The sequence below is a fragment of the Oncorhynchus keta genome, chromosome 36 (assembly GCF_023373465.1).
Source record: "Oncorhynchus keta strain PuntledgeMale-10-30-2019 chromosome 36, Oket_V2, whole genome shotgun sequence".
Lineage (NCBI taxonomy): Eukaryota > Metazoa > Chordata > Actinopteri > Salmoniformes > Salmonidae > Oncorhynchus > Oncorhynchus keta.
In genome coordinates, this window is record NC_068456.1 from 10,418,455 (window position 1) to 10,437,650 (window position 19,196).

General features: G+C 42.3%; 1 protein-coding gene across 4 annotated transcripts in view; it reads right to left on the reverse strand.

Moving 5' to 3' along the window:
• Positions 1-3,294: 3,294 nt before the first annotated feature.
• The window catches only part of LOC118369395 (cullin-9-like), a 70,737-nt gene continuing 54,835 nt past the window's right edge, over positions 3,295-19,196 (reverse strand). For 3 of the 4 annotated variants that reach the window (XM_052498448.1, XM_052498450.1, XM_052498449.1), the window contains 9 exons: positions 16,454-16,594; positions 14,918-15,082; positions 14,529-14,692; positions 14,282-14,375; positions 12,102-12,287; positions 8,667-8,784; positions 5,503-5,636; positions 5,276-5,367; positions 3,295-5,159 (listed from right to left, as the gene is read on the reverse strand). In XM_052498448.1, the coding sequence (XP_052354408.1) occupies positions 4,985-5,159; positions 5,276-5,367; positions 5,503-5,636; positions 8,667-8,784; positions 12,102-12,287; positions 14,282-14,375; positions 14,529-14,692; positions 14,918-15,082; positions 16,454-16,594 (1,269 nt within the window). In that variant the 3' untranslated portion in view covers positions 3,295-4,984. Of the gene's footprint in view, positions 5,160-5,275; positions 5,411-5,502; positions 5,637-8,666; positions 8,785-12,101; positions 12,288-14,281; positions 14,376-14,528; positions 14,693-14,917; positions 15,083-16,453; positions 16,595-19,196 lie in introns of all 4 variants that reach the window. The other variant, XM_052498451.1, reaches the window with a different exon arrangement.

The following is a 19,196-nucleotide window of genomic DNA, read 5'->3' on the forward strand; positions in this document are numbered from 1 at the left end:
TATGATGACCTTCCATTGTGGCTTGATCACCCGCATTGGAAAGCCATTTGGATAATGAATTTATGGTCATTTGTAATATTACTTTCAAGATAATTTGTGTAATTGATAAATATGTTTGAGTTTATAGTTCTTAGCCATATTTGTAATTTGGACCACTGTGAAGAAGGAGAGGGCATTGCTTTTAACTAACGGTATGCTGCTTTAAGTCTATTTTCCTATGACTACATGGGTTGAATTTTTCTTTGTGGAGTTTTTTCAGTTTAGTGATTTTTATTTGATTAGGTTATTTGAAAAAAAAAAATTTTTCCAGTAGTAGTTTTGGTTTTTACATTACTCTCATGGAGAGATATGTGTAAAACATGGGGGAGGATTCAGTTTTTTGAGGTTTTGAATTTAAGTTTATACACCTTGAGTGATATGTGAAGGAGTATATTGTATTGTTGTGTTTGTTTTGTTCTATTCCCGAGGGGTATAGGTCTAACTTCTTGATCCTTGGCTCTACGATGGAGTTGACAGTGAGATGGGGAGGATAAGCCAATTTGAAAGAATAGTTTCAATAGAATGTGTTGATATTTTCTTTGAAATATGTTTAGATATGTGTATTAAGAATAATTGGTAAAAATGATAATTTATCATGTAGTTAATGAACTGAACTAAACTGTTATTCTGATCTGTTCTTTCGAGGTTACCATGAAAAGTGACATCAGGCGGTATCTTAATAATGCATGGAAGAGATAATTGGACCGAATAGTGTGTGTACCTCAAAACCCCCTCTAACTGGCTGAAGAAGAGTGACAAAGGTGTTGAAGGCCTTCCGAACCACTTCTACCGAGAGAAAGGAACCAAGCCAGACATCGGTGTACAGTATACGTTATAAGCTGTCAACTGGTTTTCTTTCATGTTTCTCTCAGGAGTGTGAGAGTCCACTTGGAGTGAGCATGGAGAGAGATCTGTTCTAACCTTTTCTTATGATGCTGGTATATTGGTTGACGAATGGACAAGACATGAGTGGTAAAGATGAGACATTAAAATTTGGACATTATCATGGGCCATCCACTTTGAACTGTAAAGCTATCTGAAGAAGAACGAAAAAGACGCCAGAAGAATCAGTGCCTGAGAGGTCGGGTTAGTCTAATCTGTGAATGTGTCTAACTATTCCTAAACCATGTGAAGGGATGGTGTGATTAATGGGGAACAATGTCTGTGTGCCAGTCATTTCTCTCTGTAAGCTTATCCAGGAGGGGTTGTATTTTTTATGGGAGTATCTAGAAATTGACAATTGATATATACCATTGGATGAGGTAATGTCTTGGTACTATGTTGTACCAAGAACGAGACAAGAGCTTCGGTTTAGGAGACCAAACTGAACGATAATTTATAGCTAATGCTATAATGCTATGCTAATGCTATAAATTATGGGATACTCTTTTGTCTGGTAAAAGGTTCTTTGAAAAATGTTCCTAAGATCTGTTATTCGTCATGTGAGTTTTGATGGGTGTGTCTTGGCTATAAATGATACTAAGGACTGTTTTGTAAGCACTCTCAGCGAATTAATTTAAAGACACTGAATTGATCTGAGAGTCACATGGTGAAGCTCATACAATTAAAGATGGAATTTATGATAACTCTGACTTGTGTGTGGTTTGCTCTCTCATGATTTGGTAATAAAGGAAATTTCCACGACAGATGTCAGAAATGTCGCTCTCAGTCATCCACAGTATCGCTTCACGCTGTTCAAAGCGTGGTAGCCAGTGCACCAAAACTGTGGAGAAGTTAAGTCTCGGGCTTCAGTGCTCTAATTGGCCTACTCTGCTCTTTACATCTACGTAATATCGCTGAGTCAACCTTTAATATTAGAGTTGTGCTTGTTGTTCACGTATATCTGCAGGGGTGTAGTGCTGCCGGAGGAGAGGAGTGGCGCCCCCTTATTTTTTTTTTTCAATTTGAGAATACACAGAGCTGGTAAAACTATTTCTGGAAAATTCATACTGATAAATTGTAAATTATTTTAATTTACTTATTTAATTACATTAAGTAAATGAAAAAACAATAGAATAACAAACCAAATAAACATGTAGCGCAACCTAGAGGCCGGTAAATGGGGGTTTCTTCCCCGTCTTCTCTCTGGCGGTGGCGAGAATTATGAACTACAGGTTACGTGTGTGTGCTGCGGAGGCCCAATAGTCATACTCTATTATTACAAATAGAAGATTAACACAATGGTGCTCGTTTAATAAAGTTAGATAAAAGGTAAATAAATGTCTCGCAAGATCACAATGATTCATTTGCATTTTACATAACAGAACCGAATATAATACCATAGCAAAGTAGGCCAAAAACGTCACACCAGAAATACCTAATTTCTATTTAGATTTTAGGATGGTTAGCTGAAGCGGAATAGTTTTAAAAAAGAAGCCCATGCGCCAAAAGTCAGAGCGTACCACTAGGCAGGACATATGCTTTGACTGAAACAAATTACAAGGCTAATAGCTTAACGCCATCTGATTTAATTTGCTCATGAAATAGTAATTCAGGAAGATTTAAATGCATATTCTCATGAAACTGGGATGGGAGATGCAGTTTGGACATTTCACCAGTAAAACAAAGATTTATCATTCACAATTGATAGTGATTATGGCCTATTTTGAAATTGGGTTGCCTATGCCGAACTTGGTGTTTGAGGTTAAATAGATGTGTGTGGGCATAGGCAGATGTTGCAATTGGAGGATGCATTTGATGCATATTCTATAAGGATAGGCTATTCAATTGGCTACATCTGTCGGTACACACAATTTTATTTAACCTTTATTTAACTAGGAAAGTCAGTTAAGAACAAATTCTTATTTACAATGATGGCCTACCAAAAGGCAAAAGGCCTTCTGCGGGGACAGGGCTGGGATAATTTTTAAAATAAATACAATATAAATATAGGACAAAACACACATCAAAAGAGATAACACTACATAAAGAGAGACCTAAGACGACAACATAGCAAGGCAGCAACACACGATAACACTCAGGAAATGTACTACGCAACTGGTATCTGCCCTCTTATTGGCTAAAATGGTCCCACCTGTTCTCCTTCCACCTGCCTTCCATCTTTAAGGACATGTATTTCCATTGTCAATATAATACTCTTTGGGAAAAGCCAGGGAATAACAAACTATTTCCCCCCTCACTACACAGAAGTATTCTCTAGCAGCCTATGATGATATTTATGACGTTAATAATGTCTTGTTTAAATCAGGTAATGTAGTTATGAAATAATACATATACAGTGAAATCACTCCAGCATGATAGCAGAAAGTGCATTTATTTAGTTCGCTGACATTGCACAAATTCAACATTGAGATCAGAAATATACATTTTTTGAAGATGCACATGGTGAATATAAGGATCTCTCAACAGCAAAGTGGCATGTTGAGATATCAAATACCCCAACCCATATACAGATAAACATTGACAAAATTTCAACAACAAAAAAATTCTAAATTTCAAAAGCATGATGTAGCTAGGCTAGATTAAGCACGTGGAGTAATGAGTAGGATTATGTTTTTATATGCAAAAGTTATTGCTTCTGATAAAAACGCTTTCTGTGCCTTCCCAATGAAAACTAGTTTGAAAATTAAAAAAATTTAATGGAAAAGAGATGTAGGTTTTAGACTATGCACCATGCTGCCTTGTTGACATGAAAGCGGCGCAGATTACTATTCCATTTGTGAGGACGCTCCTCCCTCACTGCTTTTGCCAGTTCACGTCGTGGACAATAGAACGGTGCACCACAGCTCAGGTTAATAGAACTCCCTCATTGCCTGACTACCCAGACTCCTTGCTCCGGCCAAATGCTACACCCACGGACGTTAGTTTAATCTCCGCAATGAGTGGCTCTGTGCTTCTACATCTGCATTGCTTGCACATTGGGGTTTTAGGATGGGTATCTGTGTAAGCATTTTGTGACAACTGCTGATGTAAAAAGGGATGTATAAAATACATTTGATTGATTGGAGTACCTCCCTGACCCTTCACCGACTTGTGAACACATTCAAGGCCGTCTGATTGGTCCAGAAACCGATGGGTAAAGCAGCGGTTTGAAAATGTGTCACTGGTTTTGACACTGATTGGTAAGAGACGATCCAATCGCTGAAGAAGTATGTAGCGAACTATAATGCAGCGCAAGAATGTTGCGAGTTGTCAGCTACTGTTGCTACTGTTGCCAGGCACACCCAATACCTTACATCCTTTTCCTACCAATCTTCTCCCCCTTGCAGCCCATGAAAATGTCACGCAAACATTGTATTAACCGCAGGTCTTGAGCTTTTAATAGCCTTCTAAATTAACATACAATAATTCAGTGTTTTAAGTTTCATTATGGAAATATACATTTTCTGAATGAGTACTTTATCGTTATGAATGAAGGCATATATCCATGTATTACAAAAATATATCAAGGCAAGCCATTTGGCAATGAACAACATTCTACCAATGTAACAGCCTTCCTAGCGCTGGATTATAAAATCCCTTTTCATTCAGGCTGGTAAATGAAAAAGTAGCATTTGTATTACACAAAGTATGGTTTTTTTCTTAAGTATATCGTCACACCTCAAATATTTTCATTATGTCTGACAGTCATGGAACCCTCATCGGCTTCAAAACAGCGTCATGTGAAAAAGAATGAGGCTCTAGGAATTCAAACCTATGTGATGAACAATAAGTGGAACATGTAAGTGTGCCCATCCAACAATTGCAGTTGTGGCATGGGACTGAAATTGTGAAGACTAAGCGCAAAGAGGCTGACTGGAAAAATGAAGGATCACACCCAGCCTCACTTCAAACCAGACCATGGCTTTTCTCTGTCCCCATCGCTCTCTCTGATGGATTTTTGTTTGTTTATTAAGTACTGTTTTTTTCCCAAAATATATTTATATGGTGCTTGCAGTGCCCGCACAGATTGAGACTGACATTTTTCCTTCCTATTTTCAGATGTTTAGTCAAAAGGACTGAAATCCCTCTCTAGGTTTTCGGACTCGTCATCATCAGAAAAGAAGTCATCCTCGTCATCTTCATGCCATTCGGGAACGTACTCATCGTCATACCATTCATCCTCCTCTGCCTCATCTCCACCCTCGTTGTTATGGTTGTCAGACTCAGAGCCCCCAGCCCTGCAGAGAGAGCAGACCCGTGAGCACAGCAAATCAGGAAGAACATTTTCTCAGTAATAAGCTACTAGATCCAGGAACCAATGTAGAGATCCACTTCCCAAATCTCCTGTACTCACACTTTGTTGGCGTCTGTGGTCTTAGAAAGATTTGAAGCTTGAGCAGATTCCAGTTCCTGTCCTGTTTTGGAGTTGTATCCCACTCGGAAGTCCTGTGTTTGGAGAGACCAGACAGGAGGAAACCCTCATGACTTGCTGTTGATTGGACCACAAAGCACCCAATAAGTATTACCGCCACACTTTGTGCTGTGCTCTTCAGAGTGTGTAAATCACTCCCTAGTCCCTACCTGGGTCGAGTGTTGTAGAATGGCCACCAGACGCTCCTGAATGCGGCGGATGAGTTCCAGGCCAGTGTTGAGGTGCTCAGGCTTCAGTAGACGGATGCAGGACGCTAGATCCGTACACTGCAACAGGGTCTCCTCTGGAGGGGAAAGACACAGACAATGAGAACTCATCCATGGTGTATGAAACATCCTCAAAAAGTAGGGATGTTCGAATATCCAAAGCAGACATTAGTATTCGATTACTTGGGAGAGTATTTGAGGAATAAATACATTTTTTTAAGGCTGTGTCTAAAATGATCCTATGTGACATAGCCTACAAGAATAGACCATTGCATACAAAGTTTTAATAAAACAAGAGTTTGAGTTATGAGTGTGCCCCATAAAAGACACACCGGTAGCCAAAACGCATTACACACGTGTAGCTTATTGTCGGTCAATCAAAGTGGCGCAACAGTTATTTTTTACAGAAACTTCCTGTTTCCATCATATCTGTCATTATTTTATTTGGTTTGAATTTACACCTATAAGAACTCTTCTACCCTTCTACTTAAACAAGCAGAGTGCATCGCACCGGCTATCCCTCGAGTCACGCGAGGAAGTCTCCATTAAAGTAAAAACCTCTCTAACAGTGAAATCCTTTCAAATGCCAATCTGTACGTAATAGAAATTTGCCTTGACAATCTTACAATTATCCTTTTATTCATACCCCTTGACTCATTCCACATTTTGTTGTGTTACAGCCTGAATTCAAAATGGACTAAATCAAATTTAAAAAATCCTCACCCATCGACACACAATTCCCCATAATGACAAAGTGAAAATATGTTTCACATGTATTTTTTATTTATTGAAAATGAAATCCAGAAATCAAATGTACATAAATGTTAGAATCACCTTTGGCAGCCATTCCAGCAGTCTTTATGGGTGGGTCTAAGAGTTTTGCACAACTGGATTGTACAATATTTGCACATTATTCTTTAAGCTCTGTCAAGTTGGTTGATCATTGCTCGACAGCCAATTTCAAGACTATTTAAGTAAAAACTATCTAGTCCACTCAGGAACATTCAATGACATTGTGGTAGCCTACATGGAGGAGGTGACTCAATGTCAACAAAAACGAGATGATAGTGGACCTCAGGAAACAGCAGAGGGAGCACTCCCCCATCCACCGACAGAACAGCAGTGTAGTTGGTGGAAAGTTAAGTACCTCGGCATACACATCACTGACAAACTGAAATGGTCCATCCACACAGAGTGTGGTGAAGGCGTGTCACCTAAAACCCTCACAAATTTGTACAGATGCACAATTGAAAGCATCCTGTCGAGCTGTATCGCCGCCTGGTACGGCAACTGCACCAACCACAACCGCAGGGATATCCAGAGGGTGTTGTGGTCTGCACAACACATCACCGGGGGCAAACTACCTGCCCTCTAGGACACCTACAGCACCTGATGTCACAGGAAGGTCAAAAAGATCAAGGACAACAACCACCCGAGCCACTGCCTTTTCAACCCGCTACCATCCAGAAGTTAAGGTCAGTCTACAGGTGCATCAAAGCTGGGGCAGAGAGTCTGAAAAACAGCTTCTATCTCAAGACCAGACGACTGTTAAACAAACATCACTAGCACAGAGAGGTTGCTGCCTACATACAGACGTGAAATCATTGGCCACTAGTCACTAATGCCACTTTAATAATGTTTACATATTTTGCATTACTCATCTCATATGTATATACTGTATTCTATATTGCATCTTAGCCTATGCTGCGCTAACATTGCTCATCCATATTCTTGTTACATTCCTTTACTTAGATGGTTGTGTATTAGGTATTTGTTGTGAAATTGTTAGATATTACTTGTTAGATATTGCTGCACTGTCGGGAACTATAAGCACAAGCATTTAGCTACACTCGCAATAACATCTGCTAACCATGTGTATGTGACCAATACAAATTGATTTGGTTATTGTCCTACTGAAAGGTGTATTTGTGTCTGTTGGAAAACAGACAACCAGGTTTTCCTCTAGGATTATTTTTATTCTAAACTACCTAGTCCTTGCCAATGACAAGCATTCCCATAACATGATGTAGCCACCACCATGCTTGAAAATATGAAGCGTGGTACTCAGTGATGTGTTTGACCCAAACATAAAGCTTTGTATTTAGGTCATACATTTCTTTCCCACATTTTTTGCAGTTTTACTTATTGCAAACAAGATGCATGTTTTGTACAGGATTCCTACTTTTCACTGTCAATTAGGTTAGTATTGTGGAGTAACTACAATGTTGTTTTCATCAAGGACCTCTGTTCTTTGCTCCATTCATCTTTCCCTCTATTCGGACTAGTCTTCTAGTCTCTGCCGCTGAAAAACACCCCACAGCATGATGCTGCCACCACCATGCTTCACCGTTGGGATGGTGCCAGGTTTCCTCCAGACCTGACGCTTGGCATTCAGGCCAAAGACTTCAATCTTGGTTTCATCACAACAGAGAATCTTGTTTCTCATTGTCTGAGAGTCCATAGGTGCCTTTTGGCAAATTCCAAGCGGGCTTGTCATCTGCCCCGAGGAGTGGCTTCCATCTGGCCACTACCTTAAAGGCCTGATTGGTAGAGTGCTGCAGAGATGTCCAATCAATTGAATTTACCATAGGTGGACTCCAATCAAGTTGTAGAAACATCTCAAGGATGATCAATGGAAACAGGATGCACCTGAGCTAAATTTCAAGTCTAATAGCTAAAGGTCTGAATACTTAAGGTATCCGTTTGAGATTTTTGATACATTTGCAAAAAATATATCTAAAAAACAGTTTTTGTTTTGTTATTATGGGGTATTGTGTGTAGATTGAAGATATTTTATTATTTAATCAATTATAGAACAATGCTGTGACGTAACAAAAATAAAATGGAAGGGGTCTGAATACTTTCCGAATGCACTGTATTTAGGCAAAGGGGTTAATACTTATTGACTCGAGACATTTCAGCTTTTCATTTTGTATTCATTTGTAAAAACATCATTCCACTTTGACATTATAGGGTATTGTGTTTAGGCCAGTGACACAAAATCTACATTTAATCAATTTAAACTCAGGCTGTAACAACAAAATGTGGACAGGTTAAGAAGGGGTGTGAATACTTTCTCTAGGCACTGTAATTCCTGCAGGTCTTACCCAGCAGGATCTGTAGAGTATTGGTGTGAAGCTCCAGGGCTTCCATTTGCTGCTCCATCACATCCATCTTCTCTGTGTCCTGATTGTAGTAGCTGTACACACACGAGTAGGCCAGCACCTACATGGCAGAGTCAGGCAAGGGATCCATGTTAGTCATATATTTTAAATGCTGAAAAGGTTCATCATGAATAGGGCTCTTGAGGTGACCGTATTACCGCCACACTGGCAGTCATGACCGCAGTAAAATGCCATGTGACCGTTGAGTCAAGGTAATCTCCTCTTATGCACTCTGGACATGCATCAGTAGTACTCAACAAACTAACGACCATAAGGTCACTAATGGCCTGGTACTCAGTGCTCAATTGTCCCTCTAACATCAATGAAAATGCCATCAAACACTCAAAACATTATTGTGCTTTCTTTTTTTTCTACACTTGGCTGATTGGCTGAAGCAGTGGAAAACATGGTCGTTGTGGATGTTGTTTCAAAGACTAACAACGAAATGGACAGCGCTTTCTAATGTGATGATTCATAAAAATAAAAAAACATATGCATACTGGAGCTTATCCATACACAGGCCTATAATATGTGCCCAAGCCTGAAAAAACATTGAATTAAAATAATGATTGTTCCATTATACAATACATAGCATACCGCATATTACACATGGCAGAAAAATATTTTAAACTGACTTAAGATGTTTTTGTTTGAAAATTGGTCTGGGCTACACGCCAAAATTAAAATTCTAGCAATTGCCTTTGAGTGTGGACTGTATTATTTTGCATACTGGATGTACTGGTTACCTTATTCTACACTCCAAACTTTCTAACCATGAGTCTGGGAGAGAACGTATAGGCCTAGGAGATGCTATTGATTCATCAATTGTGCAGGGCAACTTAAGAGTTAGCCCACAATTATAGTGAATTTGTATCTCACAATTTGAATCTCACCGCCGTCCGTTTCCATCTCTCTGTATCCTTCATTCCTTTCTCGAACATGCAGACAGAGGGGCTGGCAACAGTTCAATGAAATAGCCTGTTTTTCGTTGTGATTTTTTTTATTTTTTACTATCAATGTTCATGAAAAGATTTGACTTGGTTTCCCAAATGAAGCACTGGAAAGCTGCAGGAACAGGGTTTTAGAGCCCATGGTATACAGAGTTTGGGCAGAACATCACCTGTCGTGCAGCAAGAGGCTGCATGCTCCACAAAAACAGTAGTTGATGCATGGAGTGAAATAACCCGTCATGATTGAAAAACGAACCGGTGGGAAAGCGGCCTCCATTCGCTATTCGAGTGCATACAGACTACATCTTACTTCCCCTGCCCATTAATGGGCCATTCTAAATCTAAACACATTTAGCATATTAGTAAAGATGGGATTAACGTGAGAACAACATGTGCAGCCTGAGGCAAGGAACAGAGCGCAAGCTTTTTTTGTGACTTTCCCAAAACATCAATAGCCTATAGTGTCACCATGCAGCCCATATACATTTGGATTTCTAAGACAGTCTAAGATTTATTCTCAACAAAAATATACATGCAACTTGTAAAGTGTTGGTCCCATGTTTCATGAGCTGAAATGAACAATCCCAGAAATGTTCCATATGCACAAAAATATTATTTGTCAAATGTGCACAAATTCGTTTACATTCCCCGTTAGTGAGCATTTCTCCTTTGCCAAGATAATCCATCCATCTGACAGGTGTGGCATATCAAGAAGCTGATTAAACAGCATGATCATTACACAGTACGCATCTTGTGCTGGGGACAATAAAAGGCCACTCGAAAATGTACAGTTTTGTCACCCAACACAATGCCACAGATGTCTCAAGCTGAGGGAGCGTGCAATTGGCATGCTGACTACAGGAATGTCCACCAGAGCTGTTGCCAGACAATTGAACGTTGATTTCTCTTCCACAATCCGACTCCAATGTTATTTTCGAAAATTTGGCAGTGTGTCTAACCGGCATCACAACTGCAGACCACGTGTAACCACACCAGCCCAGGACCTCCATATTCGGCTTCATCACCTGCGGGACTGTCTGAGACCGGCCACCCGGACAGCTGATGAAACTGTGGGTTTGCACAACCGAAGAATTTCCACACAACTGTCAGAAATCGTCTCATGGAAGCTCATCTGCGTTCTCATCGATCTTACCAGGGTCTTGACCTGACTGTAGTTTGGCGTCATAACTGACTTCAGTGGGAAAATGCTCACCGTCGATGGCCACTAGCACGCTGGAGAAGTGTGCTCTTTACAGATTAATCCCGATTTCAACTGTACCAGGCAGATGGTATACAGCACGCTTTGATATCAACGAGTGCCCCATGGTGGCCAGTGGGTTTATGGTATGGGCAGGCATAAGCTACAGACAACAAACAATTGCATTTTATCGATGGCAATTTGAATTCACAGAGATACTGTGACAAGATCGTGTTATTCATCTGCCACCATCACCTCATGTTTCAGCATGATAATGCACGGCCCCATGTCGCAAGGATCTGTACACAATTGCTGGAAGCTGAAAATGTCCCAATTCTTCCATGGCCTGCATACTCACCACGTCATCCATTGAGCCTGTTTGGGATGCTCTGGATCAACGTTTACGACAGCATTTGCCAGTTCCCGCCAATATCCAGCAACTTCACACAGCCATTGAAGAGGAGTGGGACAACATTCCACAGGTCACAATCAACAGCCTGAGCAAAGGAGATGTGTCGCACTGAATGAGGCAAATGGTGGTTATACCAGATACTGACTGGTTGTCTGATCCATGCCCCTACATTTTTTGAAGTATCTGTGACCAACAGATGCATATCTGTATTCCCAGTCATGGGAAATCCATAGATTAGGGCCTAATGAATTATCTAAATTACCTAATTATCTAAATCGACTGATTTCTCTGTATGAACTGTAACTCAGTAAAATCTTTGACATTGTTGCATTTATATTTTTGTTCAGCAACTAAAGTGGCAAACTCAATCTAGTGTATAGGACCGGTTTCAAATGATCACTTTTATGCTCATATGTGCACTCACACCAGAATGGGACAAATACTGTTTATATTTTATTCAGATAAGAAGAATATAATTGAACTTACTATAAAATCATAGAATATAAAACAACAGCATCCGACTGAAGCATATCTTGTCTGCTTAATGAACAAGCCTACATACAGCCTATGGCACGGTGCATAGACAACATACTAGGCCAACTCCTATTCTAAAATACATGTTCTTCATATCATAATGTTTCTTTACACCTGCCTAAAATAAAGGATATATTGTGATGGTGTATATTAAATTTATTTATTATACTTTTTTAAATGTCAATGTTCCAAAAGCGTGCATGGTGATTGGTGATTGCGTGGTGATTGCTTAAATGTCTCTACCGATTGGACAGTTATTTTCAAATTAGTTTACTACCTCTTACCTTGCGCGCTTGAGCGAGGACTTTGCAGGCATCAATAACAAACGTCAACGACTTCATTTGCAGGGCTTCATTGATGGAGGAGACTTTGCTCTCTAGATTGATGGCAAAGTCCTTGGCTTGGTTGTGGAAAGTGCATCTCTCGTTGTAGTCTTGGAACTTCTTTTCTTGCCTTGCTGCTTTACTCACCTGCAGTCAGAAAAAAAGTGGATCACTGCATTGGATCACCCCCCCCATGATTATCCACATAAATGTAGAAGTGTTGAGAAACATTCTATTCTTAGTCACAATAAAAGTGACTCCAAAATGAGAAAACACATTATTCCCCATTGGGCAAAATATAATCAAAACGCAACCAAAAACTGCAAATGCATCCAACAAGTTTGTACAAGCTTGATGTAGTCATTAAGTGAAAAGACAAAATACTAAACCGTTGACTCCTTTAATACAGTAAGCAAATTAGTCCAAATACTTGACCTCCTCAAATGGGGGGACTAGATAGTGCCTTCAAAAAGTATTCAGACCCCTTTTCCTCAATCTACACACAATACCCCATTAGGACAAAGCAAAAACAGGTTGTTAGAAATGTTTGCTCATTTATAATAAAAAATGAAACACCACATTTACATAAGTATTCAGACCCTTTACTCAGTACTTGGTTGAAGCACATTGGCAGCGATTACAGCATCGAGTCTTCTTGGGTATGATGCTACAAGCTTGACACACCTGTATATGGAGAGTTTCTCCCATTCTTCTCTGCAGATCCTCTCAAGCTCTGTCAGGTTGGATGGGGAGCGTCACTGCACAGCTATTTTCAGGTTTCTCCAGAGATGTTAGATCGGTTAAAGTTCCGGCTCTGGCTGGGCCACTCAAGGACATTCAGAGACTTGTCCCGAAGCCACTCCTGCGCTGTCTTGGCTGTGTGCTTAGGGTCGCTGTCCTGTTGGAAGGTGAACCTTTGCCCCAGTCTGAGGTCCTGAGCACACTGGAGCAGGTTTTCATCAAGGATCTCTGTACTTTGCTCTGTTCATCTTTGCCTCGATCCTGACTAGTCTCCCAGTCCCTGCTGCTAAAAAACATCCCCACAGCATGATGCTTCCACCATCATGCTTCACCGTAGGGATGGTGCCAGATTTCCTCCAGACCTGACTCTTGGCATTCAGGCCAAAGATTCCAATCTTGGTTTCAACAGACCAGAGAATCTTTAGGGCTGTTGTGCCTTTTACTGAGGAGTGGCTTACGTCGGGCCACTCTACCAGAGAGGCCTGTTAGGTGGAGTTCTGCAGAGATGGTTGTCCTTCTGGAAGTTTCTCTCATCTCCACAGAGGAACTCTAGAGCTCTGTCAAAGTGACCATTGGGTTCTTGGTCACTTCCCTGACCAAGGCCCTTCCCCCCTCATTGCTCAATTTGGCCGTGTGGCCAGCTCTAGGAAGAGTCTTGGTTGTTCCAAATGTCTTCCATTTAAGAAGGATGTAGGCCACTGTGTTCTTGGGGACCTTCAATGCAGCAGAATTGTTTTTGTACCCTTCCCCTGATCTGTGCCTCAATACAATTCCTACAATTCCTTCGACCTCAAGGCCTTGTTTTTGCTTTGACATGCACAGTCAACTGTGGGACCTTATATAGACAGGTGTGTGCCTTTCCAAATCATGTCCAATCAATTGAATTTACCACCAGGTGGACTCCAATCAAGGATGATCAATGGAAACAGGATGCCTCTAAGCTCCATTTTGAGTCTCATAGCAAAGGGTCTGAATTCTTATGTAAATAAGGTATCTGTTTATTATTTCGTTTTACATTTCTAAAAACAAGTTTTCCCTTTGTCATTATGGGGTATTGTGTATAGACTGCGAATGATGTTTTATTTATTTAATCAATTTCAGAGGAAGGCTGTAAACGTAACAAATGTGGACAAGGTCAAGGGGCCTGAATACTCTCCGAAGGCACTGTACATAAAGTGCTTTCATTTCTAAACGGTAAAACAGATATTTATGAAAATACCCTCGAATAAAAGGTGACATTCTGTAAAGTGGCCTCATGAAACATTTGACCAAATCCAAAATGGTGGGGTACAGAGCCAAAAAAAATTCACTGTCCAAATACATATGGAGGGGAAACCCTTTGCATTTGTACAAAATCGTATGAAGCACAAACTTAACTTAATCAAGTCAATTGGAATTACCATAGCTGAGCAGTTGAAGTAATCTTTGTGGGTTGGTTTCCATGGCTTGAGACACCTCCAGCAAAATCCATGGTTACATTTGGCACAAGTCATACTGAAAAAAATGTTTTGACACTGAGTGGCAGTAACAGTGATGCCTAGAAATCCCTACAACATACTTCTGGTAAACCATGAAATGGTTTGATGGGAATCGACAGAGAACAAACAGGGCTGAGGATTGAAACGGGTCCAGTGGCTTTACACTTACTGTAGGCACCCTTCGTTCTTCTCGATCTGGGCCTGGCAGCTGGGGCAGCGTTTGGAGATGAGTTTGGCAAGGTGCTTACTCTGAGCTTCCATGGTCATACCCTCGTAGTAGCCACCATCGTCTATCCACTGGGACATGTGACTACAGCTGGCTGGGTAGTGAGCCTGGGGAGATAGTGGAGGGTAAGAAATCAGCATAAATCTATACTCTATGCTTACTTGTCTCTATGAACAAAATACTGTATGTACTAGATAGATTTACACTACACCAAGTCTGATGGGTATCCGTACAAATATGGATTTCTAATTCAATGCCATAGAAGTAAAAGAAAAGGACAAATAAACCACATGAATGAGGACAGGAGACGTGTATAACAGCTCAGTGCTAACCTCTGGGAAGTTGCAGCTGAAGCAGGAGGACCAGCAGCACTTTGAGCAGGTGCCCATGCTGCCGATGTTCTCCCTGCACAGGATCTGGTCACAGCCCAAGGGGTTGGTGCACCAGGTCAGGTTAGAGCAGCACTCCACATAGCCCCGGAGGAGAGCGTTCTCATACTGGGGAGAAACAGAGGACAGGAGCCTCAGAGGATGGATAGGCCCTACTGTTTTAAACTCACGATCAGCAAACATGTACAACTGGACAGACATAACTTTATGGGTTTATATACAGTACATAAAGTATTTTTTTGTTACATTAGAGCCTTATTCTAAAATGGATTATATAAGTAAAAATGCTCAATCTACACACAATACCCCATAATGACAAAACAAAAACAGGTTTAGAAATTTTTGCAAATTTATAAAAATCAAAAACAGAAATACCTTATTTACATAAGTATTCAGACCTTCTGCTATGACACTCGAAATTGAGCTCAGCTGCATCCTGTTTCCATGGATCATCCAGTGCATGTCAGAGCAAAAACCAAGCCATGAGGTCGAAGGAACTGTCCTCAGAGCTCCAAGACAGGACTGTGTCGAGACACAGATCTGGGGAAGGGTACCAAAAAAATTCTGCAGCACTGACGGTCCTCCGTCATTCTTAAATGGAAGTTTGCAACCACCAAGACTCTTCCTAGAGCTGGCCGCCCGGCCAAACTGAGCAATCGGGGATAAGGGCCTTGGTCAGGGAGGTGACCAAGAACCCAATGGTCACTCTGACAGAGCTCCAGAGTTCCTCTGTGGAGATGGAAGAACCTTCCAGAAGGACCAACATCTTTGCAGCACTCCACCAATCAGGCCTTTATGGTAGAGTGGCCAGACAAAAGCCACTCCTCAGTGAAGGCACGACAGCCGACTTGGAGTTTTCCAAAAGGCACCTAAAGACTCTCAGAACATGAGAAACAAGATTCTCTGGTCTGATGAAACCAATATGCAACTCTTTGGCCTCAATGCAAAGTGTCACATTTGGAAGGAACCTGGCACCATCCTTACGGTGAAGCATGGTGGTGGCAGCATCATGCTGTAGGGATGTTTTTCAGTGGCAGGGACTGGAAGACTTCTCAGGATCAAGGGAAAGATGAACGGAGTTAAGTATTGCAAGATCCTTGATGAAAACATGCTCCAGAGCGCTTAGGAAATCAGACTGTGGAAAAGGTTCACCTTCCAACAGGACAACGACCCTAAGCAAACAGCCAAGACAACACAGGAGTGACTTCAGGACAAGTCTCAATGTCCTTGAGTGGCCCAGCCAGGGCCCGAACCCAATCAAACATCTCTGGAGAGACATGAAAATAGCTGTGCAAGATGCTCCCCATCCAACATGACAGATCTTAAGAGGATTTGCAGATAAGAATGGGAGAAACTCCCTGAATACTTTACAAATTCACTTTAAGTGTGATGCTCTCGTGTGTGTGTGTGTGTGTGTGTGTGTGTGTGTGTGTGTGTGTGTGTGTGTGTGTGTGTGTGTGTGTGTGGGGGGGTGCAGACCTTGGCGATGGTGTCCTTGTTGGTCAGGATGTTGAAGAAGAACTGAGAAGTAGGTTGTGCTCGGCAGTCTGTTATTGGACAGTTGCAGTTCATCACCAGGTTCTGCTCAATTCTGGCCGTGAGGTACTCCTGCCAGCAAGACTAGGAAGAAAAAATAAATCATTATTAAATGGGAGTCCTGTGACAAACTGTTCACATATAAATTAGGAGCAGATGTTCCGACTCAACATGAACAGTCTAATTCATCCTTAAAGAAGCAATCAGCAGTTGAAATAATAACAAAGCTCTCTCACCACGGTTTCAGGTAAAAAGCTGAGGGATGGGGTTGGAGAAATCTAACCGCTCAAATTTATAGACCGAGCTATCCATGAAGGGACTGACCATCCATGATATCAAATTTGTAGTTTAAACCATGTTTTAAGGCTGTAGTGTTTGTTTACAAACATTGTAAAACAATCTTATACACTGCTCAAAAGAATAAAGGGAACACTAAAATAACACATCCTAGATCCTCTGCTCTCATCCTTCTAGACCTATCGGCTGCCTTCGATACTGTGAACCATCAGATCCTCCTCTCCACCCTCTCCGAGTTGGGCATCTCCGGCGCGGCCCACGCTTGATTGCGTCCTACCTGACAGTTCGCTCCTACCAGGTGGCGTGGCGAGAATCTGTCTCCTCACCACGCGCTCTCACCACTGGTGTCCCCCAGGGCTCTGTTCTAGGCCCTGTCCTATTCTCGCTATACACCAAGTCACTTGGCTCTGTCATAACCTCACATGGTCTCTCCTATCATTGCTATGCAGACGACACACAATTAATCTTCTCCTTTCCCCCTTCTGATGACCAGGTGGCGAATCGCATCTCTGCATGTCTGGCAGACATATCAGTGTGGATGACGGATCACCACCTCAAGCTGAACCTCGGCAAGACGGAGCTGCTCTTCCTCCCGGGGAAGGACTGCCCGTTCCATGATCTCGCCATCACAGTTGACAACTCCATTGTGTCCTCCTCCCAGAGCGCTAAGAACCTTGGCGTGATCCTGGACAACACCCTGTCGTTCTCAACTAACATCAAGGCAGTGGCCCGTTCCTGTAGGTTCATGCTCTACAACATCCGCAGAGTACGACCCTGCCTCACACAGGAAGCGGCGCAGGTCCTAATCCAGGCACTTGTCATCTCCCGTCTGGATTACTGCAACTCGCTGTTGGCTGGGCTCCCTGCCTGTGCCATTAAACCCCTACAACTCATCCAGAACGCCGCAGCCCGTCTGGTGTTCAACCTTCCCAAGTTCTCTCACGTCACCCCGCTCCTCCGCTCTCTCCACTGGCTTCCAGTTGAAGCTCGCATCCGCTACAAGACCATGGTGCTTGCCTACGGAGCTGTGAGGGGAACGGCACCTCAGTACCTCCAGGCTCTGATCAGGCCCTACACCCAAACAAGGGCACTGCGTTCATCCACCTCTGGCCTGCTCGCCTCCCTACCACTGAGGAAGTACAGTTCCCGCTCAGCCCAGTCAAAACTGTTCGCTGCTCTGGCTCCCCAATGGTGGAACACACTCCCTCACGACGCCAGGACAGCGGAGTCAATCACCACCTTCCGGAGACACCTGAAACCCCACCTCTTTAAGGAATACCTAGGATAGGATAAAGTAATCCTTCTCACCCCCCTTAAAAGATTTAGATGCACTATTGTAAAGTGGCTGTTCCACTGGATGTCATAAGGTGAATGCACCAATTTGTAAGTCGCTCTGGATAAGAGCGTCTGCTAAATGACTTAAATGTAAAATGTAAATGTAGATCTGAATTAATGAAATATTCTTATTAAATACTTTTTTCTTTACATTGTTGAATGTGCTGACAACAAAATCACACAACAATTATCAATGGAAATCAAATTTATCAACCCATGGAGGTCTGGATTTGGAGTCACACTCAAAATTAAAGTGGAAAACCACACTACAGGCTGATCCAACTTTGATGTAATGTCCTTAAAACAAGTCAAAATGAGGCTCAGTAGTGTGTGTGGCCTCCATGTGCCTGTATGACCTCCCTACAACGCCTGGGCATGCTCCTGATGAGGTGGCGGATGGTCTCCTGAGGGATCTCCTCCCAGACCTGGACTAAAGCATCTGCCAACTCCTGGACAGTCTGTGGTGCAACGTGGCGTTGGTGGATGGAGCGAGACATGATGTCACAGATGTGCTTAATTGGATTCAGGTCTGGGGAACGGGCGGTCCATAGCATCAATGCCTTCCTCTTGCAGGAACTGCTGACACACTCCAGCCACATGAGGTCTAGCATTGTCTTGCATTAGGAGGAACCCAGGGCCAACCGCACCAGCATATGGTCTCACAAGGGGTCTGAGGATCTCATCTCTGTACCTAATGGCAGTCAGGCTACCTCTGGCGAGCTACCGCTGTGCAGCCCCCAAAGAAATACCACCCCACACCATGACTGACCCACCGCCAAACCGGCCATGCTGGAGGATGTTGCAGGCAGCAGAACGTTCTCCACGGCGTCTCCAGACTCTTGTCACGTCTGTCACATGTGCTCAGTGTGAACCTGCTTTCATCTGTGAAGAGCACAGGGCACAAGTGGCGAAATGCCAAACGTCCTGCACGGTGTTGGGCTGTAAGCACAAACCCCACCTGTGGACGTCAATCTCCATAGACAAACATAGGCAGTAGAATGGGCCGTACTGAATAGCTCAGTGACTTTCAACGTGGCACCGTCATGGGATGCCG